The sequence below is a fragment of the Pocillopora verrucosa genome, chromosome 7, assembly GCF_036669915.1.
Source record: "Pocillopora verrucosa isolate sample1 chromosome 7, ASM3666991v2, whole genome shotgun sequence".
In the NCBI taxonomy this organism is placed as follows: Eukaryota; Metazoa; Cnidaria; class Anthozoa; order Scleractinia; family Pocilloporidae; genus Pocillopora; species Pocillopora verrucosa.
In genome coordinates, this window is record NC_089318.1 from 14,557,696 (window position 1) to 14,585,239 (window position 27,544).

General features: G+C 38.5%; 3 protein-coding genes across 4 annotated transcripts in view; 1 reads left to right on the forward strand and 2 right to left on the reverse strand.

Moving 5' to 3' along the window:
* LOC131792403 (CCAAT/enhancer-binding protein zeta) lies at positions 1–27,470 on the reverse strand. 2 transcript variants are annotated; one of them, XM_066170408.1, is made up of 34 exons: positions 27,353–27,470; positions 27,134–27,220; positions 26,920–26,981; positions 26,417–26,666; positions 25,718–25,826; positions 25,039–25,139; positions 24,554–24,641; positions 24,282–24,349; positions 23,492–23,623; positions 23,068–23,113; positions 22,548–22,591; positions 22,123–22,207; positions 21,629–21,713; positions 21,312–21,408; positions 20,558–20,642; positions 20,185–20,264; positions 19,850–19,884; positions 19,494–19,572; positions 18,785–18,847; positions 18,246–18,326; positions 16,593–16,640; positions 6,831–7,124; positions 6,110–6,162; positions 5,504–5,550; positions 5,332–5,391; positions 4,387–4,453; positions 3,595–3,686; positions 3,455–3,500; positions 2,546–2,670; positions 1,945–1,995; positions 1,641–1,699; positions 1,392–1,483; positions 1,272–1,308; positions 1–796 (listed from the first exon to the last, which is right to left on the reverse strand). In XM_066170408.1, exons 1-34 carry the CDS (start codon positions 27,455–27,457, stop codon positions 560–562), a joined length of 3,090 nt encoding a protein of 1,029 aa, XP_066026505.1. In that variant the 5' UTR covers positions 27,458–27,470; the 3' UTR covers positions 1–559. The 2 variants fall into 2 exon arrangements, with proteins under 2 accessions (XP_066026505.1, XP_058965754.2); XM_059109771.2 differs by having other exon boundaries at positions 26,417–26,669.
* The window catches only part of LOC131792380 (uncharacterized), a 273,486-nt gene that overhangs the window by 107,183 nt on the left and 138,759 nt on the right, over positions 1–27,544 (forward strand). The window lies entirely within an intron of this gene.
* LOC131792404 (extracellular calcium-sensing receptor) lies at positions 7,736–11,109 on the reverse strand. The gene has a single exon (XM_059109772.2). The coding sequence runs from the start codon at positions 10,887–10,889 to the stop codon at positions 8,277–8,279; it is 2,613 nt and encodes an 870-aa protein (XP_058965755.2). The 5' UTR covers positions 10,890–11,109; the 3' UTR covers positions 7,736–8,276.

Here is a 27,544-nt window from a genome sequence, read left to right on the forward strand (position 1 = left end):
AATGTTTATTCACAGCGTCATAATCGTTAACTGAGGTGTGTACATATTTTATTCTATAATTGTTCGTGGAAACGTCGACCTGAAAAGGTTCAGAGCCATCGAAAATACTGTTTGCGGTAGTGTCAACATATTTTTTGTTTGAAGCATCAGTCGGATTGTTGGCATCACCCAAATTGATCAGTTTATTTCCTTTCATGTCGAGGCCGCTTGATAAATCGAGAGAGAAGGCTTTTCAGTGGAAAGAAAAAAAAATAAATGAGTGAGAGATGAGATGACAAGCCTGCCATAAATGTTCAGAGAGGAGTAAAGGATACTATTGACAAAAAAAAAACAAGATGAATTAATCGAAAAACTGCAAGATAATCAAAGTAAAATTGTTCAAGCCATAGCATTCATTTACAGTAACGTCCATTCCTAGGTTAATAGGTAATTCTGAGAACTTTTGCCTTTTGAAATCCACTTTCCAATTAGTAACTCTTCGTTGTGTCACTTTCATATCATGCCCTGACATTGGATGCATTTCTACGCAAACAGATCAAGAAGAGGGCAGATTGTACTATCATGGCCTTTTTCCACCTCTTCCTTTTGATCTAAAATTTGTTCTTCGATTGACATTGGATTCTCTTCGTGGACCTTTACTTCCGCCCCTTCCACGACCCCGATTTCCTCTCTTTGTATTCCAGTTTTTCCCAGCCTTTTTCTCTTCCCATCTAAGTTGCTTGTCGCTGGCGCTCCCTCGTTTGACATCATAGGTGCCACCTCTTGAAGCTTTGGAATTTTCAAGCAGATGGGCGAACTAAGAAAAATATTAAAAAGACAAACAAACGATTACAATTAAAAAAGACAGCATAGCAGTAGAGCAATTTTCCATCCAGTGTCAAAAGAAATCCGGCATTGCTTTGTTTTGTTATTAACTTCATCAGGTGATTGGTCCAGAAAACTCGCGCCACTTTCTTAACCAATCAGATGCAAAGCTAAAACCAAGCACGAGCTGGTCTCTCGCATTTTCTCGCGCCTTTACCTTGAGTTCTCATTGGCTCTAAGAGTAGTTTCCTCTCTTTTGATTGGCCATTGTGATTACTGGGTTTGGTTTTAACCACACTCAATTGAAAAGCACTCTAATTTTCCACCAATGCCCTTTGAGTAACGTTTCTGATGTCACCTTTTCTTTAGGCAAATGCGTTCTCTCTCACACTACCTTACAAAGATTGCCATCACAGTAGGAGGGCAATGTAAAACTAACTGTAAATGAAATAACCATTCTAGCTTACCTCTTCAGCAGACGCAAACATTGAAGAAACATCTCCCCTAACGCACAAAAGGAAAAAAAGCGTTACACTCAACTAATTATGAAGAGGAGAGATTATTCAAAACATCGCATCTTCTCTCACCCTTCCGTGTTTCCCTTTTTGGACTTCGTTTTCGTGATTTGGCTTTCCTCGTCCTCGGAAAGTTCATCTGAGCTCAGGTTTTCGAGCAAAGCCTACAAGACGAAGGCATTATAACAAATTGACGCATAGTTCATAGTCTAAAAAACTCACTTCGCACCCGTATTTACCAACACGTCACACCAGTCTTCTACAGCATTGCGTGACAACGTAAAGCGCTCGCGTTATGAAACGGATGATAGTGCTTTATACCTTCTCGTAATCCTTTTCCGTAAATTTTCTTTTCTTGCCTTGTGTAGTAGTTGGCTCCTCTGTAGGTAAGAAAACAAATTGAAATTAAAAACGTTAGCTAAATGGATCATTTCTGCAGTAAACAGGTTACGAGAATAGAAAAACTACTAATTTACAGGATGATATCTTGTTGCAACATCAAATTCCCTCTACTGACCTGCAAGGAATTTATTGACGTATTTGAATTAAGGGGTTAATTGGTGCCGAGCCCTTTTCAAACGGAGAAATCTAAGCCAATAAATTGTACTGAGAAGGTTGTACATACCTGCTTGTTCATCTTCAGAAGATGACAAATCCATAGCGTCATAATCAAATTCTGATGAGAAAAGATTCAAACAACGTCAAACTGTTGGCAGAGGGGACAAATTTAATAGAGAACTATTTCGCTGACACAACAAGCTGTTCCGTTATTCTAAAATAAATTAACGATATTGAGCCCTTTACATCTGCAAGGTTATTTACCTAGCGTTGAATCCGTTTAATCTAAGGCATGCGAAAATGACCTCAGCCAGGGTCAAAAAGAGGTTATAAGTGGTAAATGGAAAATAATAAGAAAATACCTGCGAAATCACAAAGACTAATCAGAAGAGAGAACGATACCCTTAAGAGCCAAAGATAACATGAAGTTAAAACCAAACTGGCTAAGGCGCGGGAGAACGAGGGTGACCAAGTCGTGATTGGGGTTAGTTTTGCTTCTGATTGGTCGAGAGGATGGCGCGAGTTTTCCGAACCAATCACAGAGCTAGGTAAAGCAAAATCTGAGCAATCAAGGATCACTTTCGACATATAATTAAAATTTGCACTAGTAATAATGAGATGAAACTATTTTAAGTGCCATCTTCTGCCATCATCTGGTGAACTTTTACCTTTTCCCTCCAATTCTTCGTCGTCACTTTCACCCTCGCTGTTTTTGTCTTCTCCTTCGTCCTCCTCATCGCTGGCGATTGCTTTGTTTTTACTCGCCGTAGACATTTTGGAACTCTTCAAGTCACTTATTAAACCGAAAAAATAGAAAAGCTGTCTAAAAAAATCTGAGAGAAGTCTCTCTATAAATAGTAATGAAAACAATATAAATAAAATGTTAGGGTAACTGGTGGTTTCGCCCCATTGCAAGTTGGCCCCTTCTCAATTCGACCCAAACATCTTTTGACTCGTTACCTAACGAAAAGAACGTAATTCCTTTTCTAATTTAATTCGATCAACTGGCAAATTAATCGCGTAACCATCACAGAGTTCGATCAACATGCAAGTGCGATAGGGCAGACGCGAACTTGCAATGGGGCAAAACTTCCATGGCGTCATTTTAGCAGTTGTAGATGTACAGGGAGCGGCTCTCCTTCCACAAATTTCAGGTCATATTGGAACACTGGGTGTAGCTTCTCGTGGAAAGGTGGGACCCGAGTGCTCGAAGGAAAAGACAAGAACCAACAAAAAACTCCACCCACAGCTGACCTCAGGTCAGGGATTTAAACTTGGGCTTCAAACGCTTTCAGCACTAAGCCATCTCTGCTCACCAACAACCAGTAGATCTGTCACTGCCGCTAAGCAAACATAGCCGCCTATCTTGGGCGTTAGTTAGGGAGGGGAGGAGGTGACGAGGAGATCATCCACATTTTCCAGTACAAGATTTCGACAGTACTTAATGTTTGAATATCCTAAGGAAGCTAACCCTTCATCTGTTAGCTGAAAAACTCATATTGAGAGGTAAACCTCTCCCTCTTATCCAGCTATCTCTTTCAGGCTGTTTTGTTTAAAACAAGGCAAACTAACTTTACCTCGCGAAGTCATACTCAAAGCTAGATCGCTCCTCTAGAACATTGTCTGTGAAAAGAACAGATAAGTTGAAAGTAAATCGAAAGACTATAAAGCATAACTCGCACACAAAAATTTCGACCATAAACAAATAAAACAATACCGAAATTTGTTTCCTTTTCAGATATTTCATCGTCAGATTCACCAGCTTTCTTCTTCCGTTGACTTTCCTTTTCTGCTTTCCGCTTGAAATACCTGAGATATACGAGGAAATATGACAAGTCCTTTGCCTTTACTCAGCTGACGATGATATAAGAGATATATCGGTGCGTGGGGGGTATTATAAGATAATCAGTTTTATCTAATAGGTTGATAATGTAAATAGGTCATTGTAAAGGGTTTCAAAGGCAGACGTTTCCACCGTTAGCCCTTCGTCAGAACGAATCATCCGCGAACAATTCGCTCTGACGTGGGGCTAACGCTTGAAACGTCTCCTTTAGAGACTCTTTACGATAGCAAATTTTCATCATCAACTCAGTTGACAAAACCAATCAGTATATACTAAAACAGAGGATAGTGTTGAAGGCGCGCTTTGATAGGCTACTAAAATTCCGAAGATCCTTTGCTATAAGAGCAACTCGCGCGGGATTGCACCCGAAAATAGCCGGTGTAATCGGTAGAGAAACGAATAAGTTAAAATCATCTTTGTGTGCTTTGTTATGTCACTGTTTCAGCATATACTACTATAACCAATCACCTAGGTGTCAGTGGCAAGTAGTGGATATTTACCTCACTCCTTAGTGGCCTAGTAAACATCCACTGCCCACCTTCACTCAATGAATAGTTGTTAATTATAAGCTGATACTTAAATTCAGTTTGAAAATGAAGCTGACTGACGGCTGTTCGTAAAAGGAATCAATGCCACTAGTTAGATAATCAATGAATTCAATAATACCTGTGAAAGAACAGTTCATCTTCTCGTATATCTTCTTCTTTTTTAGCAAGAAACTCTTTCGTATTCACTGCAAATGAACAGGAGGTTTAACACAAAATCATTAAACATTACTTTGAGCAAGTCAACATGATTTTCATCGGGGAAATTGCATCTTCTTGAGTTAGAGGGCAAGTGTGAGGTACTTTAATGCAAATCACAGTCGCCCAGATCTGCACCTGCAGTGGATGAGAGCTGAAAACTCATTCAAGTACTGCAAATGTTCCTTTCCGGCAAAGTTTGAACTCTTACCGTTGAGAAAGTTCCAACCAGAATTTCTTTCACTAATTTGCCATGGAACTTAGCGGGAAAAAAAACTGTGTAAGATGCGCATTAATCTCCCACAAGAAATAGTTAATCAAAGAGCCTCGATTTTATGCAACAGACCCAGCGTCCTTGGCTCGAGGGCAAAGTTATCAATCCTGGGTAATAGAAAACTACTCTTTAAGGGAGAAATATGCTCCACAAACCCTGTGATTTTATCACAATTAACTTTCGGGAATTGACTCAGAATCTGGGAAAAAATGAAATTAAAGAATCCCCCATTTTGAATATTGCTTAGCAACCTAGCCAATTACCCGAGAAAGTTCTCGTCCCCTCCTTAAGTTATATGTTTGGACAATTGGAATAGCATGAGTTCACATACTCTACTCAAATAATGGTTATCCTTCGATGTCTAGATATGAAGCGGTTGGTGGGCCGGGTCACTGTGTTTAGTTCAACGTAGCGACGTTCCTTGTCGGACCTTTGTACATCTCAATGGTTAGGTTTCTCTTTTTAATCTTATAACGCAGTAAAATGTAAATGTTTATGGTTACTTTTAAATGGTAGATATGAAAATTGTATGTTTTAGAGCATACTTTTCCTTTAATTTATAATCAATTGGTTGTGCTCTTGTGCACCGCTTACCAGGCTCCTCGGCCAGCCGGCTTGATGACGTTTTCGGCTGCATCAGTGAACCACCGTGATCTGAACAAAGAGGGGAAAAACACGAATAAAAAACAATTTGAAACAAATTTGAAACAGGTTTCAAATTTTTAAGGAGGGCAAATGTCCTCGAATGATAAGGGAAAAGAGATACCTCGTTCCTTCTGCTTTGGGTTTTTGTACACAAATCTGTCAAGAAACCTAAAATATGACAAAAAGAATTTGAATGTAAAAATGATAATTAAAGTATAGACAAGCAAGAAACATAAATAGAGTACTTTCATGATTTTTGTTTATTTGTTTGTTGGCTATTTTTGGGTTGTCGTTTTAGCAGTTGTCGTTGGTGATACTTGTTTTGTTCGTTTGCTACGACAAAGATTTGACAATTAATTTGTCTGCTATCACAAAATTATCTGCTTCGTCAGTTAATGTACTTGCCTACTAACTTATAAAAAAGCTTTTTTCAAATATATCTCATTAGTCTATTCATTTATTTATTTTTTTGTTTATTAATCTTTCTCTTTGAAACTATTTTCGCCACCTCTCAGGAAGTGGCTGGTTAACATGTTACAACGGAAAGCGAATAACCGTGTTAAACGGTATGGCTTGCCACTGGTCTCCTACAGCTCCGTGGCAGTGCCTGAAGTGGAGATTGGAATTTCGCAGGCTCGACTCCTGTAGGGAGCACAGGAAGTTATTTTACTCCGAGTACCGAGTGTCAGCCACTGAATAATATAATTGTTCGACCGTGGCACTTTACCTCATGAGTGTAAAATCTTGCAAAGGATCTCCTTTGTACTCGATATTGTTTCCCTTAAAAAGAGAAGTAAAGAGAATCACCAATAAATCTTATGGACATATGTTGTACAGTCAAGAAAGCAGCAGATAGATTTGACACAAAATAGTTATTCTTTCTTCGGGTAGAAGAAATATTATTGTGATGATGCTGTATGTACGGATATTTAGTGTAATACAGCCTAATGAGACTCATACACCCTATAAAACAGGCAAAGAGCCCTTTTCGATTTAGTGTCGTAAAACCGTGAATTTCACTTCCCATGCTAGCAAAGAGTTTTTTGAAAGTAGAATTAGTTTGGTCGGGAACTCAGATTAAATATGGAGGTTTGTTGCCTCAGGAACACGGGATCTACTCTGCAGGTTGAGTTATTGTGTGCCTGCGAGTTTCACAGGAACAAAGTAACTACAAAGGCCAATCAGATAAAGGAAAGTACCTTTAAGAACCACTAATAGCTCAAAGCAAAAAAAACCAAACTGTCTAAAGAGCAGGAAAACGGGAGCAAGCAAGTCGTGGTTTGTTTCACCTCCTTAGTTAAGTGGTTAAGAAGGTGGCGCGAGTTTTCCAATCCTGCAATTAATGCTTTGGCAAAAAAAGCGACAAAGAATATGGAATATTTACAAACAGTAACACTATGTATTGATTCAAGCCATGGGTAATAAAACACAGACACGCCACAACTAACCTTCATAAGTGTATGAGCAAAATGAGAAACTGAAGGATGATAATGTCTGGAAAGCCTATTGAGTTCCCACAGACAAGAGTTTTCTGCCCCGCTGTACAGCGGATTTCTCTGGGAGGGCTTATAGGTTTGACTTTTCTGAGCCCCGCTTACACGTGTTTCAGTCTTAGGGGACTTTGCTGCGTCAGGATGGCGTATTTTTGGCTCTTTTCTGGCTGATGAAACCTCCTCTGTCGTGATTTTGTCCTCATCATCTTCCGAAGGGACGTCCACAAAGTGTTCTTCATCGTCTTCCTCCTGCGGTTATCGAGAATTTCAAAATTGATTTAAATTGAAGGTCAAAATTGACGTGTATTTTATTTGCTACCTTTTTGCCGGAAGAAGAAAAAAAGTCAGTCAATCCTTTCAATTCTACATCATGATAACAAACTTTCTTTTCTTTACATAGGACCGCATTACCTTTGGGGCAATGGCGAGATTTGTCTCTAACACGTTATATTTCGTCCCCTTTTTCTCGGTGATTAAATTTCTTGGAGAAGGAAAATCGAAGTTGACATTTTATTGAATACTATCCTTTCCTGTTTTTCAAGAAGTTCATGCACGTATATGGACCGAGAAATGTATTTGCGCTAACGACATCTATCTAGAAAGCTCTGAATAGTGGAAAACTCTGATTTAGAAGCGCCATACACTGATGTTAGGAAGAACTAAACTGGCAGAAACGTGGTCCATCTGTCTGATCAATGGTAAGTGGAATATAAAAGATAAGAATCTTAAGTTCATGTGACTCGACGTGCGTTACACGCCCCGCCCTTTCAAATACGAAACAAACATCAAAGAAAAAAATAAAATAAACATCAACTATAACGAAGACAGTAAGAGTTATTTATTTTATTGTTGACGGCTATATCCAAATCACTCAATGCTATTAAACGGCACAAAAAAGGCGAAAAAAAGTAAAATTCTAAGTTGCCAAACTAGCGCTTCTAACAGCAGGTATTGTTGCCATACTCAATCAAAAAGCTAATTGCGTTACAGCGTCAGCTTAGATGAAAACTATCACCGCATGTTTGTGTGTATGTTCCGCCAAACGTACGCTGATCTGCACCCTTTTCAGCTCTTTCTTAGTTCTATCTGAATGGAACAGGATATTAAAAGCTTAATGAATAAAACGGCATGCACTAAAGCAGCCCACTAAAGCAGCCCACTGAAACGATATCCACTATCGTCGAACAACATATTTTCTTACAAAAAAGGTAGAAAAATTTGGGGTTTCATTTAATTACCACCGATTAGATGATAAACTTAGCTACTCTCGTCAATATTTTCTGTATACTGGAAGTTTACACATAAATCAATTCTGAGATTTCAGAGTAGAGTTTCCTTAATGGAGCCATCAATCCTGTTACGTTCATCTTGTTTCTAGTTCTTAGACTCAAAATCAATACTTTAGGTGCTTTGGCTGATCTCTGGTCTGCCATCACGCGTATTCACATTGGCTAACTTCGTGTTCCGCCAAACGTACGCGGTGATCTGAGCCCCAATGAACTCTTTCTTATTTCTTTCAGGATGGAACAAGATATTGAAAGCTTTAGGAATAAACATGCAACCAAGCAGGCCAAACGAATCCACTAGTGTTGTGCTGCAGGCTATAACAGAAACATACCAACCTTCCTGCATTGAGAAATCCACCGAGTAATAACACAGTGCAGACAACAAAATTATGTAAAGCGAGAAGCCGATGAAGCGCGCCTCGTTGAAATTATCTGGCACTTTGCGAACTTTGAATGCATAAAAAGACGAAAGTAATGAAAGCAACAACACATACGAACAGACCATGAAATATAACGATTTTCCGACCGACGACCCGTACAGTTTACACGTGTAGAAGATGAACTGGGTCGGTTGTATCTTCTCGTTTCTGTATGGCGGATCTGAAGCGAACCATGCGGTTAACAGCACGATGTCAACAATGTTCACTAGAGCAACCAAACCGACTTGGTATTTCACTCTTGAAATGTAACTTTGAAAGGGCATCTCTGAACTGTCGACTTGGAGAAGGACGAAAATGCGAACTGACTTCAGCCACAATATGGATACAAAAGTGGTGTAGATTGCGTACCGGGAAAACTGAATCAAGCGACAAATAGAATCAGTTGGCTCTGCAATGCTCAACAGCGCCAGAGTAAAACTGGAGAAGATCGTAGCAAGAAGGAGAAAACTGAGCTGTCTATTCGACGCTTTCACAATTGGTGTCTCGCGGTATTGCACAAACACAAGAAACATAGCCACGGTCACGCAAAATCCTAGCGCTGTCACGCAAGAAAGGAATACACCAGCTGCATCTCTGAAGTGAAGGTTTTTCACTGGCAGATCCTCGCATTTCGTTTTATCGTCGTTCGGCTTTTGTTTATGCGAGCACTCCGTGCAGTTGGTAGATCCAGGTGACTTGCTGACTGTGCCCCCCGGACATGTAACGCACTTCCAACAACATGAAGTGGTCACCTCTTGCCTAGTTCCGGGGGGACACACTTGACTGCAGAATGAAGACTGTACCGTTGTAGCAAAAGTGGCGTTTGCCCATTTGATCGCAGAGTCGTTCAGTGACAACCTTGGCTTCTTAACACTATTCCAAAATCCTACCAGGGCCTTCTTTGCAATTCCCTTGCTATTTATTTGGATGTTCACAATTTCAAAGAACGAATTCTTGGGATCACCTTCGCGGTCAAATTCTACGACGCCAGTGAGTCCTGGAAAACTGACATTTTTCAAGTGGGACAACAGATCCTTTCTATCGGAGCATGCTTTCCCCGGTGGCTCTCGGTCTGAAGCGCGACACCTGAATTGCTTGTCTAAGGCGAATGCCACGGCAAATATGGCGTCTATAAGGTAGCCAAGGTAAGGATCGAACAATTTGGAAACTTCATTGTGTGACAACGGTACATTAGAGCACCTTGGGTCGGCTGCGCTGTCTGCGTCAAGGGTACAACTCCGAAATTTTTTCCAGTATTCATCCCACCACGGATTCCTTCCTAAATGAGTTTTATTCGGCGTTAAGGAATACAAGTGATTCAGGAAAGTTTCACCTTTGCGATCGCGTGGCTGAACGCCAATGGCGCCGTCCAGTAGACGAAATAACGGTCCAAGCAGCCCGCTATCCTCCGTGCTCGTTCCATCACCGAGAATCCAGGTCCGTCGCCCGAGCTTCTGCCTGTGAACTTCTTCGAAGAAAAGCTTCGCATATCCACCGAAGACCCACACCACGATGACTTTGACACTGCGCTGCTGTTTAATGCGTGACACAATCTGCCACATATCAGTAGCAGCACGAAGACGCGGAATAAACTCTGAAAAGGCCAAGCAAAAGGTTCCTCGATTATACGCCTCTTTCTGTAACGCAGAGACGCCAAACCGCCCGTAAGAATCATCCAGAGCTACCGTACCAATATACGTCCATTTGAAGTATTCAAACAGATCTGCTTGCACTCTCGCTTGTTGTCTGTCAGGCGGAACTGTTCTTAAGAAGTATGGATATTGATTGGAACTAAGCTCGTCGCTTGTTGCAGCAAAGCTTATTATTGGGATTTTGGCCATGCTGAGAAGACTTGAAATCTGAACAGCGCTCGCCGAGTCGTACGGCCCAAGAATCGTGGAAACAGGAGCAACAGCATCTCTGCTGTAGCACAAAGCTGTTTCGTTATCCATGCTGAAATTTCTGTTCGTATACATATGATACAAATCTGCATCTCGCACGAAGTCGTATGTTTCTTTAACGGCAACAGACACAGTTTCGCAGTAGTCACGGATGTCGAAGCCGAGAGTAACATTCGGAAGCAATGAAGGGTCATTGTTGATCTGTTCGATCGTGAAGATCATAGCTTCAGCGTGGCCGAGACCAACAGGAAAGAAGCCTAAACCGCATTTGTCGTTCGAATCCTTGTAATGTAACACTGTGAGTCCGCCAAGCATGGCATCACCAGCTTGAAAAGCTCTCTTAAATTCCTTCAAGGCGGCGAGTTGGTCAATACAAAACAACCAAACAACTATTCGAGCAAACATCATGAAGAAGCTAAAATAAACATCAGTCGGTTTGGAAACTGAGTTGGTTTTAAGTTAACTGTTGCAACGGTTTTAAGTCGTCTTGTGAAGGGAATACGACTTGTGTGGTAAAGAAGGCTTAAGCCGGCGTAGATTACCAAAAACCATGAAATACACCCACAAGGTGAGCGAGCTTAGCTTATCCTGAGCGGAAAATGTTAATACGCCGTATGAAGGGCCACAATATTCGTTGAGACCTTCAGCAAGTTCTCAGCGGTTATTGGGTAACTCAACAACGCTTTAGTGAAAGATTTCTTTTCGTCTTGTGACGAGCGTGGGACAAAGAAAAACAAAAAAAACCGCGCTTTATTTGGAAAGACAATAGCGTCACGCTTTGATAATTTAAGACTTTTCGCCCTCTCGCTCCTCTCGAGGCAGGAGCTTCGAATACCTGATATCTGACTAGGGAAGTTTATCAGACCAAAATGGGGCCTTTGAATTATGTGAAAAAAAAAATAAAAGTTGTTTTCTTGGTTCCTTGAAAACCCTAGTTTGTTTCAGCTATTAACAAATAAAAGAAGGGAAGAGTTAAATTTAGACAGTCGATGATTAATAATGGTTCTAGGGGGCAACACCCGTGAATGTAACATTTTGGTTCTACGAAAATCTAATCCTTTCAACTAACTCCTAGGAAAATTTAGATAAAGGAGGGCCGAAATTCTAAAGTTACATTCCTTTTCTTTGGTGAAAAGATGATTTGACGTGATATGAAAATTAGTTCGTTAAGTGCCATGCAAAAACAATTACAACTGAGGGATAAAATTACCATGACTAGACTGTCAAGGGTGCAGTAGAATCAAAACAGCACGAAAAAAATGATTTTATTGAGACACTACCAATCTCAAGATGTTTTGCTTTCGTTGATGCCAGTTGGAGACATTTCACGCGGGGGGAACAACCTGAGTGGTTCGAGACATTAAGAGCGAATTTTTTTTATCACCGCGTGGGAGGTGGCACATGATCGGAAAAATCACTATCCTCATATTTCGCTCAGAGATACCTTAGGGTAAGTCTATAAACGTGGTATAATTTTTTTGTTCAGAGTTGTTTTTATTTTCTAGAAAATCACCAAACACTGTATCGAGCCCCAACCGCCATAAAATGACCGAAATGAAGTCGACGAGTAGGGCAACAAAACCTTTATTCCTCAAAAGCGCAAAAGAAAGCAAGTCTTTCTGAATTTTACCTATTTGTATACGAGGTATTAAAAAATGATTTCAATCTAATAACGGGCTTGTTGACATAACTATGAATTATTGGCGAATATTTGAAAATAGCCAAAATTTGATTGATTAAAAATTACATTTTGGAGCAGTTTTTCAATAAAAATTTTTCCTACCTGGTATAACTCGGAATCACTTGAGATGAGTATTTTTACAAAAAGGAAAGAATGTTCTTTCCATGGATATAAAAATTAATTTGGGGCTCTCAATTACTGCGAAGAAGTAGCCCGGTCTATTTCGTGCAAATCGCAATGCCGCCATGTAAACAACCGCAGATAATCCAATTAGGCTTTTTATTATCGAAGCCATAATTCCAACAAAATCTTATCGCTTTGACCTATACTAGATTGTAAACTGGATTTCTTAGGCTCACCTGACGAAAAACACCTTTCTAAGATTGGTTCCTTGCCTCAATCTTGTTATAAAGAGACTTAACAACAGCTTCGATAGTACAGCACTACAGGCGGTGTATACCAAATCACAGTGAAAACATCTCACGAAGGTTCCTGCCGAAAACGTCGCATTGCTGGACAGTTATAACCATATTTTAGCTTGGAACACTCACATTTTACATGTCTTCCTTTCACAATAAGAATGGAAGTTTGTTTTTAATAGAACGAGCCAGAGCATCCTGACAGATGAAATGAATCATTGACGTTCGTTTTTTGCGATGGTGTCACGCAATAACATGTCACTCGAAAGGAGGCTCGGTTACCAATACGCTCTTATTTTCTTTCCTTCTTATCCCCTATTTTTTATTTCCGGGAAAAAGTTTTAAATCCAGAATTTAAAATTACCGTTGTTTGCATTTTTTAAGCGCGATACCACTCATGCGTCACCCTAGACTGCTAAATGAATTAGGTATATGTTACTACAGCATAGAGGAAATTTCACTGCATTAATTTTTAACGACGTAAAAAAATGTGTTATCCTATTTTGTAAATTGTGACGGCTTGCAGGGTAGACAGGTGCAGGAGTGGAAAAATTAAATTGGGAGTAGCTTTCTAAAATACTCAGCGCTAAAAAAATAAATTAGATTAGGCACAGTTTCTAACCATATAATGAGCGTCGCGCCATAAATTTTCCAAAGCAAACTAAAATGGTGTTTTCGTTTGGCCGCCGATTTTTTTAAGAGGTGAGCGTACCAAATGGAAATCGATTGCTCCTTTCAAAGATTAGTTGGGGGATGCTGCTCCCAAGATAAGCGAAGTCGAGTTGCAGGAAAAGCTTCTCTTATAGTCCCTCTGCGCTTATGTGAGAAAGACATCTCAGCACACAAACAGGCTGTGGGCGTGAATGATGTTGAATCGGAAGTCGATCTCATTTTAGCACGGGCATCGATATTCACGTTGCCTTCCAATATTTCGGTATCTCGATATCTCCGTTCATCGTAAGCAGCCTTACGTGAGCAAGATCGAAGCCCTTTGTTTTAGCTGTACCTGTCAGCAGTGACGAGCTACATGTAGCTTGAATATTGGTTACATTGACCAGGAAAACACCTAAAGTATATGACACTGTATTCTTTTCCTTTCTTTCTTTCTTTCTTTCTTTCTTTTTTGCTTTATAAAACCCATTCAGTTAGCTGGTATTGAGGAACTTTCTGATTTCTTGAATCTCCGAGGGTACGCCGCCTCTGTCTTGTCGAGAATTCGGGATCTCAAAGAATGGCCGATTAATTGTTTGATTAAGGGACGGGAAACAACTTTTTCCGAGTTCGAGTTGAGAAAACTGTCAAGTTTCTAGCGATGGCCATTATCATCGTAGCAATCAAGGTACAAAATCGAAAGGTTTAAATTGATGAGCACGCTATCGTAAGGAAAATTAAAAAAAACAACAGCAACAACAAAAACAAAAAACAGAGATTGTGTAAGTCCAAAGCTTTAAAAAATGTAATTGTAATGACCTACAGTCAGGCGATATCAAATAACACGTAATGTCTCGCGGCCTGATACAAGCGGCCGACTTTGTGATTCGAAGATTTACGTTTTTAGTGAAGTTTAACGTTCAAAGTGCTTAGATAAAGCACGAAATTGTTAGTCTGTTGTTCTGTTTACATAGTCGGTAGAATTTTTCCAGTGTCATTAGAAAAGAACGCCTCACCGTGGAACCTGTCTGCCTGCCACTGAAGGTCATGGTAGACCTTATCGATCCACTAGGGACACGTAGGTGATGTATATAATCACGGAGCACTAGACAATTAACTTCCAGCTGTTTTAGTTAACTGGGAAGTTCGTCATTTGAGAGGTTACGCATGACGTTTGTTTTTCCCGCGAACGTCAAAAATTCAATTTCTGTCGTCTGTCTCTAGGCGTGTGTACACGGAATTAAGTAGGTTTGAATTATTTTATTTTGTTTTTTGTGCAGGATTTTTTTAAGAATTCCATAAATAGGTAACAAAATGAAAGGCAAGCTTGCGTTTGCCGTTTGCAGTTAAACGTCATGCTTAAAGTGCCTATTGATAAATAGAATCTTTGCAAGCGCGAAGTCGTGGAAATAGAGTCGATAACAACGCATGTATAGTCAGTACCAGGGGGTGACTAAATTTACGAAAACGTCAAAAAGTAGTTTTAGAATGGCACTAATTTAAAACACTCAAAAGCGATCTACAGCGTTTTTTAAGTGAATTCGCGCAGGTTTTTGTTTAAAACATAACACTGACTAAGAAATAAATATTAGATGGCTCTGCACTCGGTACAGCGATGTCTGCAGACGAATGCCTGTCTGGGTGTCCTGTGCACGTTTAGCGTGATTGCGTGACAAACATGAGTGATGACACACGACTTCGTTGGTGAACATCTTTGTGTCATTTGGGGAGCCAAACGTTTCTTAACTGAAACTGTAAGCAATCAAAGCATCTTGGTTTATCGTGCTAAAAAGACTTTTGTATATACTGGAGTTGTATGGAAGCAGAAATAAGTCAAGAGTTGCGATGGTTTGCGATGATTTATGAACAGCTCCGAGTATTGTAAATGGTCAAGCCGGACGTTGTAAACACTTTTCAAGTGAACATGGCGATTTGAAACAAAAATAATGGAAACATCACTCCTTAATCACTGGTTTCAGAAGGTAAGGGTAACATATTGAGTTTCTGATAAAGCACAGCTCAAAGAGGTAAGATTTTGAAGAAATTATGGCTTCGATAATAAAAGAATAATTGGATTATCTGCGGTTGTTTACACGGCGGCGTTGCGATTTGCACGAAATAGATCGGGCTATTTCTTCGCAGTAATTAAGAGCCCCAAATTAATTTTTATATCCTTGAAAAGAACATCGTTTCCAATTTTCAGAAATGCTCATCTCAAGTGATTCCGAGTTATACCGAGTAGGAAAAATTTTTATTGAAAAACTGCTCCAAAATGAAATTTTTAATCAATCAAATTTTGGCGATTTTCAAATATTCGCCAATAATTCAGTTATGTCAATAATCCCGTTATTAGATTCAAATCATTTGTTAATACCTCGTATACAAATAGATAATATTCGGAAAGACTTGCTTTCTTTTGCGCTTTTGAAGAATAACGTTTTTGTTGCCCTACTCGTCGGCTTCATTTCGGCCACTGTTATGGCGGTTGGGGCTCGATATAGTGTTTGGTGATTTTCTAGAAAATAAAAACAGTTCTGAACAAAAAAATTATATCACGTTTATAGACTTACCCTAAGGTATCTTTGAGCGAAGTATGAAGGTAGGGCTTTTTCTAGGCATGTGCCACATTTTTTGGATTTCACGCGGTCTCCAGAAAAATTCTCTCTTAAGGTTTCAAAACTGATATGCAAAGTTAATCGAAGCAGGCTGACGGGACTGGACGCGACCAGAACCGAGACAATGCCCACTCATCTGTAGAATGTTTCATTTGGAATCCACACGGAGTTTGTTCTCCACACGAACAGTTTCCAAAATGATCTCGTCAACTTTGATGATTGTAATAACAAAGTTATGTTACACTGGTACACGATAATGTGTATATAGTCCGAGGCCACTTTTTATTTTTTTTTAAATTTATTTGGCTCTTAGATGCATTCTGAACTGTACCATTTTCGGCTATCTCGATCTTTTTGTGGTTTTCAGTTCGCTACAACATTTTAGTAAATTATATGATCAATTTCCGATTGCCGAAATTTTTTTCTCCGATAATGTGAACCAAGAGTTTATTAAAAAAACTACAGCATTTTTAACGCCATTGTGCCTCTCTTGACTCTTGAACCCCTAAGAGTGACTAGCGTCTATTTTCTATCTACACTGTCTCTCCTAAATCAAACATTGAGGTCAAGAGATGAAAGAAAATGACCACCACTCTAGAGCCTCTCGATTGTTAAACAAATTCTCCTTGTCAGCCGCCGAGGAAGTGTTCACAGAACAGTAAAAGAATTTGCATGCTTATGTTTGGGTGTAAAGGCTTAATTGTACAAGACTAGTATAAAGCGCCGAGACAAAGAAACTACCCACCTCTGGTTGCTGTGTTAGGCTCTTGATTCCTGGCTTCAGCTTTGTAAGCTAAAATGAAACAAGCACCTTAGAGGGAACTGAAGCCTAAATTGAAACATTTGCTGCTTATAGCAATTTATGTCAATGTTCGAGCGTTTTTTCATTTTTCAAATTAATTTTTTTTTGGAGGGGGGGGGGGGGGTTTAACTTTGCCTTGAAAAAATTGTTTCATACTGTGTTTTGACCCAGTAGCACCGCGGCTCAGAAAATCGATATCAGCAGTTGATATTACGCCACTGGTGTTTGCCGAAGTTGTGTGACTTCTTATGGGGATGAAATTCTTACGGAAATGTTTGGCTTCAACTTGAGTTTGGATTGGTTGTGGATGTCAAAAATCGATCCATGAGTGTGTCTGTGTTGTTTATTCAGTAATTCTTTTAACTTCGCATAATTGGTTTTAAATAGTCGTCCACATTCTATTCTTTTCCCAAGTGATCATTTAAAAATTCGATGCTTTCATTTATGGAAGATAGTTGCAAATGTGATCAGCTCAGTAGTCTGCGGGCGAGAGATCTATGGCAAAACTCAGCAGGGCTCTACGCAATCCCGAGACCAGTTTCGTTAGTGAGCCATCCGCTGCAAAGACTTATGTCTTCTACCGATTCGATTCTTCGCTTCGGCTCAAACTGGAAGGGCTACACACCATTCATATTTGCGAAATAAAGACCGATAAATATAAAATTTATCATAATATGCGCTGATATGCGGCCATTTATAGGTGAGAGAGGTGTTTCATTACCCCACCACTGACGTTCAACCGCTGATAATCGTTTTGAGCGCCGACGGTTTTACAGCGGGAAAAAGGGAACTTCAAACCTAGTTTTCTCGTGAAGAACAAGAAGTGAACGAAAATGAATACCGAGACTATATATCATTCCTCTAAAGCTAACTAGAAATGGATGCAACTAAAATCAGAGTTTTAGGCTTCGGTTCCCTTTAAACTTAAAATCACATTATCACAGGCGACCAGTAGGGCTAGAAAACTGAGGGAGTTTGGACGAGAAAAAAAATGATTGGAAAGTAAACAGTTAGAGGCATTATTAGTGTTCCCTTTCTCATGCAGTAACCGAAGGACTGCAGTACCCCTTACTTCCGCCTTTAATGGCTTGGAATTCTCGAAAATTCAACAAGTAAAAGGATCGCTCGACCGCTTTAAAGATTTAATCTACCTGTCGTACTTAAAATAAGGGAGAACACTGAGAATGAGCCAAAATAAACAAATATCGTCGCTTTCTCATATTGGTAAGGAAATTCCACTATCCAGATATTACGATAGCAGATTTAAATTAAAGTGAGAAAAGAAAACCAAAGTATCGTCATAAAGAAAGACTGGGTGCCGATATACATGAAAAGGAAGTTATCCTATTACACTCCTCTATTTGCTTTTACTTTTAGACAGAAATCATAAATGCTACGCTGAAAATTCTGTCGTTTCGTTGTTTACACTTCCACTGAGACCAAATCCCTATTTCGCACTCTGTCCCAGTCACTCCGAGCATAAGCGTAGCTCCCAGTACGACGTCCCCGCTCCCGGCCATGCAAATGTTATTTGCACTTTTTGTGTGTGAGTGTGTTTGCAAAATGAATAACTCACCAAGTAAAAGAAAAACTCACCTCGGAAATCATAAATAGCGCTCCACAGACGAATGATGGCTGTTGGAAACTGCAAACTTGTACGATACGTTTTACAAACGCCTAGAAAACAAAGAGACGCGTTGACATACTGGCTGGTAAAATTCTAAAACTTTATAACAGATAAAAATAGTGTTAACACGCTTATCAATAACAACAACAAGATCGGCCATGTAGAAACCTCCATATGAAACCTGGCTTTATGAGACAAGTTATAAGCATTTATTTGTGTAGTATCTGTTCTCTTTCTTTTATTTGCTTTTTATTTGTTTTGTTTCATCTTATTCATTGTATTTTTTTTTGTTTGCTTTGCAATGGTTTTTTGTTTGCTTGTACATTTGTTTGTCAAAGGAACAGGTTATAAGAGCGTAATTGCACAGATTGTTATTGATGTTGAACACACAGCCTGTGTCCGTCACAAAACCAAACGCACCGTCAACGCGAAAAAGATCTGGCATCGAGAAAAACATGAAGTCGTTTCTCTTTCTCGAATCATTTATACTCAGACAACACACCCTTACCTTAACACGATGCAATGAAGGGTCACTTTTAACGGACTTGTACAAAATATTCAAAAACACGGCCTTTAGAAGCAAGAAAGGAAAAACAAGTTTCATTAATCATGGTGCGTTGAGTTAAGCTCTTCCATGTCCGCTACTTGATTGGTTTTGTTGAAGAACAATTGCGTAATCAAATAACAGAAAACTTCGAAGTAACCACAACGTATTTCACGGCTTCGTCTAGACCTAGTCTATCACTGTATTTGTACGAAAAAGAAAATCAAAGTCATCCGGGATTGCTTTGTATTTTCTTAACTTTTCTGATTGGTCCAAAAAAACTCGCGCCACTTTCGGTCGCTGCCGTTTTCCCGCCTTTCAAGCAGTTTGGTTGTTTTTACTTTGAGCTTTCATTGGTTTTTAAATGTTCTTTCCTTTCTTTTGATTGACTGTTGTGATTTCTTTGGTTTTGGTTTAACTACACCCAATCGAAAAGCGATCTTTTCTGTGAAACCCTCAAGCACACAAAAACTCAACCTGCTGAGTAGATCCCATGTTCCTGAGGTGACAAACCTCGTTATTTCATCCGAGCTCCTACCCAAACAAACAATACTTCCAAAAAACCCTTCACTAGCATGGGAGGCGAAATTCATGCTCTAATTCAATATCAACCTGTTTTTATTAGCAAGCGCCACTGTAGAGGAAGTGTTACCATACTATGAAACATGCTCACCTGTTTACCAGATGTTTTCAGATTTGGATCCAGGAGTTTAGCATAAAGGGCGGAATAAAAGCGATCTGACACGGACTGCCTACGAAAAGAAAAACAATTATTTTAGGCAAACAATACTAAAACTTATGAAAATTCACTTATTTGAATTGTCCAGGCAGTCAGCGGGACCAACTGCAGAGGGATTCATTAAATTTTAAAACTGTAGCTGTTGCGTAAATTCACATCGCAGATCATATAGTCAATAGCAATTTTCATTCCCATGCACTGTACGTGGACAGAGCTTCCAAGTAGCAACGCGTACTTGTTAACGATTCCATAACAAACAAACAAATACAATAAGTATTACATGTTAATACCTTGATTCCATGACTTGGTAAAGTAACATCAGAGCCTGTGAAATGAATACTAATTTGAGAAAAACCCGTATGTGCACACGGGCTACTCTGATCAATGGCATTGAAAAATTGCTCCTCTGTTATTCATTGAGCAGGTAAAAGTAAAACCTATGGAATTACGAGTTGATTTCGGCAATAGAACGAAAATTACCAGGAAATAAAAAGCTTTCCGTACGGTTTGCACGTTATCGTTTCATACCGCATTTATCGACAAATTTTCGTCACCGTATGCATGCATTAGGATTATGTGGATAACAAAACAAACAAATCAGAGGGTTTCGTCCATGAACACTCACTTGTACACTCGTGTTAAATGTTCCAATATGCACTGTTCGGAACAGAGTGTTTATTTGTTCATTGTACTGTTCGTCCTCTTCTGCAAAGGAGAAGAAATCGCCATCTTAAAAATAAGCTTGCAGACTGTACATGTGTGAACCTGCCTTCGTGCACGCGTTAATTCCGGTGTTCCGAGGGCTATTGTGTTCACTCGTTGACCACGAAACTAAATATAAATGAACCTCTTTCTCCACCGAAAATGCCTTCACTGTGTCTGTTTCCAAACAAAGTGGTGAGTGTTGTAACAGACTTTCGATACTTCTACCATTTTCATCAAGCAATCCACACACTTTTATTACTAAGCCACAACAATAACTCTCTGCTGTTTTATACCTTTTGCATATGGAAACGCTCTGTTTACCCCAGTAAGAAGAGCACTCAACATTTTTGCTTCCAATTCACCCTTTGTTAAAAAAGCCTGTCGAAAAAGGTAGACAACGATTACAATTCGTACAGTTAGGCTACTAGGATTTGGCAACAGCTAACATGCATATATTTGTAACTTGTCAGTGGGGCATTACACAGCTCAAGGCATTTCCAAGGGGAGGGGGGGGGGCGTCTTAAAGGCAGGAAGAGTTAGGAATGAATGGCCTTCATTTACACTACCAAAGCCACATTTGAACGTTTTTAGGTTCAAATTGTGTAACTCATACAAGATTGAAGGATGTTATTCCTTTAGTGGCGAACGCAGGTCGTAGAAAAAATTATTAGTACGGTCCAGGGGTTTCAATAACTCTTTCCTTAAGCGGCTGCCGATGGCGTAATGTCGGCTATGCTGTGAAGCAAAACCCACCCACCAGAGCCAGTTCTCTGGCTAAATAGACGGCGGTGAGAGGTCTGGGTGAAACCCCTGAGTACCTGTCAGGCGATGGAAACCCAAACAATCAGAAAATGCGCATCCAAAGATCTTTACAATACGTAAGTTTCTTTCGTTACAGTATAGCGTATCCAATTAATTCCACAGAAATGGTTTGGAGGGATCAGACTAATGAAAAATGCTGCCTACAATATTAGAAACAACTAGACTGAGCTACACATTATCAGTGAATGTTACCCTGTAAAGTGTACGTACAGAGAATTAGCTTACCCGAAAGAATGAAAAATATATGGATATAAGTCTGGTGGCAAGTTCACCATCTTGTTTGGTAAGGATTAACTGATTGAGAAAACACACTGCAAAATATCTGCAAAAAGAAAAGCAAACTTAGGCTAGTTGCAGGAGGTGACAAGTCAAACAGTTTGTTTGTTTTTATATCTGGAACTAATGCCTCCTTGCGATATCACCCCTTGTCAAGAAAGGCTGTTGCAATTACTTTGGTTCTGGTTCTACGACAATCGATTAAAAGGCGCTCTAAAAGCAAGTTATATGCATTAGAACTCTAACACTACATGAACAGTACTTACTGAGCTTTAATGGCAATGTTGGGTCGGTAGAGAAGTTTTTCGATCTCCTTGGTGACCACTAATTTCATATTTGGATGTTTAGTTACTGGAGGAAAAGAAGCGAAGCAATGACAAAGTTTAATGTATAAACTATTAGTTCATGCAAAGCATAATTCAAGATAGTGAGTTAATAAGCACAGTTTACATCAAGAAAGGATAGAAGACGTACAAATAGCCAGAGAATTAGACAAAAAAAAGGAGGAAAACTACAAATTAAATGGCTCCACAACTGAAGGAAAAATAGCATGGGAAAGCTGCTTAGTTTTGCTTAGCGACCACAAAAATTGCCTAATCTCCAACGCTTAGAATGAACACTCTGAGTGGGTGGTTACCCCTTTAATCTCTAAGAGTGACTGGCAGCTAATTTGACTCCTAACAGTATTTTTGTTCCCTGTTACTATGCAGAAAAGGCTAAAATTTGCTTGACTGTGAAACCTATAAAACTGACCCCTCACCTAATGATCTTGACAGATAAACTGCTTTGGATGCTATTTTCCTGTCAGGATCTCCTATCTTGTTTATCAGTAGACTTAACAAAACCTGCAACAATAAAAAATAAACAAATAAAGTTAATAACATATTGATTAATGACAATAAAACTAGCACTTGATGGACAAATAGTCTGCTAGAACATGATATCTATTCAAACTCTTTTTGCCGAAGAAACAAAAATGGTGATGATGAAAATAGTATCACTCCAAATTATCAATTATAATAGTAATTACAATAATAACATTACAAGAAGAAGAGGTAGAAGATTCTACTCACACAAAGACTGGTAACATCCCAATTAAAAATAGTTATACCTAGCTTGATTTGCAAAATGATATTACATTCAATTCATATGTGGAGTGAATCATTCAGGTACATTGTAACTCACTTGTTCCTGTTCTGGTTTCTCTGACAATAAGTCAAACACAGCTCCTGTAAATCAATTTTTGTCATTATAATCAATTAATCAATCATGACATTAATGAACCAAGACTCCTGACGAGCCTCTTTTAACAGACAGCCATTGTTCTTCATTCCACTGATATAATCAGTGTCAACAGGTTTCTGAAATAGACACTCACAGTTGCGTCAAAGAAATTTGTCAACCATGTTTTTTTTGTTTTTTGTTTTGTTTTTGGGGGGGAGGGTAGTATACAACCATGTTGGGGGGGGGGGGGGGGGGCAGCATACTGCCTGTGGGCAAGGTAGCCATAGAGGAAGCCTGTGGATATCTGAGGCACATTGCTATCCTTTTGATAAAGGAATAATCACTGAGCTGAAAAGCTTGTATTGATGAATGAATTCACCTTATCAGAACTAAAGGAAACATATACAGAAGAGTATGAAGTATGAAATACTGATGTTAGCCTGCAAAGGGTTATTGCATTCTTTAAGTCTATCTATCTTACCCAGTATTTTGCTTCTGATGTTTACCAAAGTGTCCTGAAGAAGTTTCTGAAAAACAATCCAAGATATGGGTATCACTTATCAAAAAATATATGAAGATTTTTGTGTATTTATAATTTTTCTTGCTTTCTTTTAATAGTGCTTCAAAACAAAAATCAGTTTCTATATAATTTGTGAAATTATAAAACATAGCTACAAAATATTGACAATGTTCCATGTGTTTTACTCTGACTATTTAAAGTGTTGTTTAAAAATTGTTTATGAAAAAAAATGATCACATATAAATTAGTTTTATCTCAACGTTGATTAGTAATAGTCATAGTCATCTTGGTTAGCTCATCTGTGAACAATTATGAAATCAATGTAATTTTTTTTAGGATGATACCAGTATACAATTTTCAGAGGAAACTATTGATTGACAAATACCTCAACAACTTCAACAAACTCTTGATATCTCTGTTTCAGCTGCTCCTCAAAGTACCACAGAATAAGACGTCTGTCTCGTTCATCCCAGCCACCACCCTTGTGGACAATCTCAACTAATGACAACAGTGGATGCTGCACAGTGGAAATATACATCATCATGATGTAAAATAAAACAATAATAATAAAACAATAAAGTTTATAAAGAAAGATGTTTTTGTCTTGTCACAAGTGTGGGACAAAGAGAAAAATTCTGCGTCCTCATGAGGAATCCAACCTCAGACCTTCGCATTCCGTCTTCCAATGGTCTATCTATCATGCTACACCAATCTCCATCAAAATCTATGCTCCGTCTTTCTTATTCTAATACAGTTTCTTGAGTATGAAAGCCATCTTCGCAGTAATGAACACTACTTGAGCAGTAGTGAAAATAAGGCCGAAAAAAATTCAGGCCTGTATGGGATTTGAACCCATAACCTCTGTGATACTGATGTGAAGATCACTTTCATACTCATGTCTTTATCCACAGTTCAAATATATGACTTTCATATATTCACAGTCTTTTAATATAGTTTCTGTTGGCAGGCATAAATATGTTATGAACCTGAGTCATTTTAGCCTGAGCGGCTATGCTAAGATAATCAAGAATGAATCAAGGATAAAAGCAATTTTCACTTGAGATCAAAGTAAACTGCAAAGTGCAAATTACACGTCACATCTTTACTGGTTAATAACTGGTTTATTTGGAAATTATGTCCATTTTGCATTAACTTTTGTCACATTGTTAACAAACCTGAGCAAATTTTTTAAGCTTGCGATTATTTGGAAGTAGAAGGGTCATCCAAAGTTCTTTCAACATGTCTGTAATTTACAAAAACATAAAAAATTATCACGATGCACAACTATTAATAATAATTTTACTGCTAATCGATGTCACTTACAACAATTTATGGGTATAAATGAAAGCTAGAACTTTTTAATAGCAAGACATATAATGGGCAAGACAATGCAATAAGAGATAAAGGAAAAAAAACAAAGTTTCCACAAAATCAAATTGCAACTCACCTACAGCTATAATACTCTCTCTTCTACCTTTCTTTTTAGCCATGCCAATTAATATATCTAAGGTTTTAAGGCCGTGTACAGCAGATTCCTGTGAAATAAGTCAGGAGGCATAAGAAATAAAATTTAGATCTTTCTTACTCATCATACACCATTAACAGGAGAGGCTTACAACCTGATTGTTAGCTTACAATCTACCATAATTAATGTTAGCCTTCATTCAGAGACATGTGGTATAAAAAAGTTGTACGTAGGAAATTTTCAGGAGCAGCACTCTAAGTATTAAAGAGTAAACAAGCAGGTCATACATGTATATACATGTATGTGTCCTTTAAACTGCTTAGGTCAGTAATAAGGAAAACAGCAAGTGACTTTATAGAGCGATTAAGAGAGATTTTGATTAACATTTGAGGATTTATGTTAGTCTACATTTTTTTCCCTCTGTTCATATTAAGTCAGCTGTTTCCTTAAGCTGTTCTTAGACCTACCTGGACTTGAACAGTGAGTGCAGCAACTTTGTCATTCAATGTTCCTGAGCTTACAACGGATTTTAACCACTGTGAATCTGATGACTTCTCTTTTACTTTCACTAAAAAGTACAATTAAAAAGTAGTTAGACCCACTTAATAATTCAAATAAATAGAAATAAGGTAGCAAAGCTGCCTCTTCAGTTTTGGTTGTAAATACCTGAGGCACTCATACTGGTAAGTTACAGATATGTTGGTAAAACTAACAGAAGTATCTGTTGTTGTTTATATGATAAGCCAGAGTATACAAGCACCTGGATTGGTTCTTAACTATGATCTATTGCAAGACAGCTGTCATGTCACCATTAACAATATTTTGCTTTTTTATCATGTAAGACAAACAGATTCTATGTTGCCGTATAGAACAGTAATTGGTCACAGAAGATGTAATGTGGTAAAAACACTCAATTTACTGACATACATGACTGCGCTGAGGTGTTCTTACCACATTTTGATGTTATCTACATGTATGATCTATCATTGGACAAATACACCAAAACATGTCTCTTGATGTAGTCACCACTGATTAATGTGGAAACACATTTCAAGTTTAGTTAAATCAGGTCTCTCTAAGGCAAGGAGATCTACTAGCAACACAACTTAACATGAAAGAATACTTGCTGTACAGCTACACACTCACTTTTATCATAGATGCCAACTTCCTGCTCAAAAAGATCAGCTGCTTCCCTGGAGAGGCATATAACATCATCCTGACTAGGGGTGGGGGAAGTGGTATTGTCTTCAACAAGCTGCAGAGAAGTACAGAAAAAAAGGCAGTAACAATGAATTATACATTATCGAATTAGTTGATAATTATTATTGATTTTAAAGCAAATACTGACCAAAACAGTGTAAAATTAGTTTAATTCATACATGGATCTAACATTGTTTAGATAAATAACCATGACTGTAGTAAAAATGAAGACACAAAAAGTGTAAATCAACCTGTAGTTTGAAATAATCTCTATTAAAAACAAATTCTACACTGTATCTTTACTTACAACTCATGAAGTATGTATGAAGTTTTTATCAAATACAAATGTAGATTCTATGTTGTAGTGTTTCTTTTCACTAGTAGATCATAGATGACATCAAATGTGCAAGGAACAAAAAAAAAATTATCACACAAGGCACATGAATATTGAACATGGAAACTTATGAAATAATCAAGTTACTGCTAGAAATGATAATTAAATTAACTTGATTGTACCCACAAATTAGATAAAGGCTCTTTCTATTTCCTTATTACATGTAACTTTAACACTCCTCTGTTCTCTTGGTCGGTTTATAATTACAAACTTTTATTTCAAAGTTGATTGAATCGTTGTAAGTCACTTACCAAATCATACCACAGGCCACCAGGTTTAATCAGAAGTTTTTGCCTTGGACCTCCTTTTCTTTCAGGCAAAACTTGGGGGACCTGTGCTGTCACAGTTGATCCTGTAGATTTGGATGTATTTGTGACTTCTGATTCTTTCCTCTGATTTTTCTTCTCTTTCTTTGCACTTTTTTCTTCTTGATCCTTCTTGAGACTTTCCTTAGATTTTACAGCAGTACCTGCACTTTTGTCTTGATTAATATCAAGCTCACTACTGGATAATAATCAATGAAAGCAATTTAAAATCAAACTTTTGAGTATCACAGATCCTCAATCAATACCTTATTTGCTTACCGGCAAAATCGTTTCACTTCAAGTTATGCATGATGGCTATCTAGTATGCCAAGAAGGCATCAATCTAAATTTTTATCAGGATACCCGAGTAATTTTTTTCACTCTACCTTAACATCCATCACTCAAGACTGAGTATGATCGAGCTAGACTGCATGTTAATGAATACTCACTTAAGTTTTTCGCCTTTGAAGGTGACTTTGTCCAAGCCCAGCTCCTTGATGAGTGACATTATCTTATGAAAAAAATAGAGGCTGGGTGTAAAAAAACACAATATATTAAGGGTATTTAAAGCTTATCCTCTGCGCGAAAGTTTTATTCGTTTAACAAACGCTAGAGTCGTCGTCGTCTTCATTCACTGGGCATGACAATTGCAATTTGCAATACCTCTTTTTCCTCAACATTTCCTGACGTCTCCTCGTCAGCAGAAAATTCATCTGATATATCAACATCTTTTAACATCTCAAAGTCGTCCTGCCACAAAATGGATGTTAAGTTCAATTATAAGTTACAAAGAACTGCTACATGTGAAATCTATGCAAATGCGTATTTATAAACAAAAAAAATTGATCTAGATGCGAAAAAATATTTTAAAATGCTACCAGCCTTGTCTCCTCCGACCGCAAGAACATCCTCGAGTGAAAACTCATGAGAATCTTTCGGTTTTCTTTTCTTTTTTCTCTTCGCAACCTTAGCCTGTTTGTCCGCCATCTTGGAAAGTTGCACGTGTGCTGATCTGACTGTCATGTAGTATGACACAGAGCGTGACTCAAGTACCCTGTCATATAAATATAAACG

What these genes read in the sequence shown, in the direction of transcription:
- LOC131792404 (XM_059109772.2), bottom strand. Translation starts at nt 10,889, where the DNA reads ATGATGTTTGCTCGAATAGTTGTTTGGTTGTTTTGTATTGACCAACTC.
- LOC131792403 (XM_059109771.2), bottom strand. Translation starts at nt 27,457, where the DNA reads ATGGCGGACAAACAGGCTAAGGTTGCGAAGAGAAAAAAGAAAAGAAAA. An exon ending in TTATCTGTCAAGATCATTAG is followed by an intron (nt 21,714 to 22,122) that starts GTGAGGGGTCAG and finishes CTTTTCCTCCAG; the next exon opens with TAACTAAACATCCAAATATG. An exon ending in TATATTTTTCATTCTTTCGG is followed by an intron (nt 20,643 to 21,311) that starts GTAAGCTAATTC and finishes CTTTTTCGACAG; the next exon opens with GCTTTTTTAACAAAGGGTGA.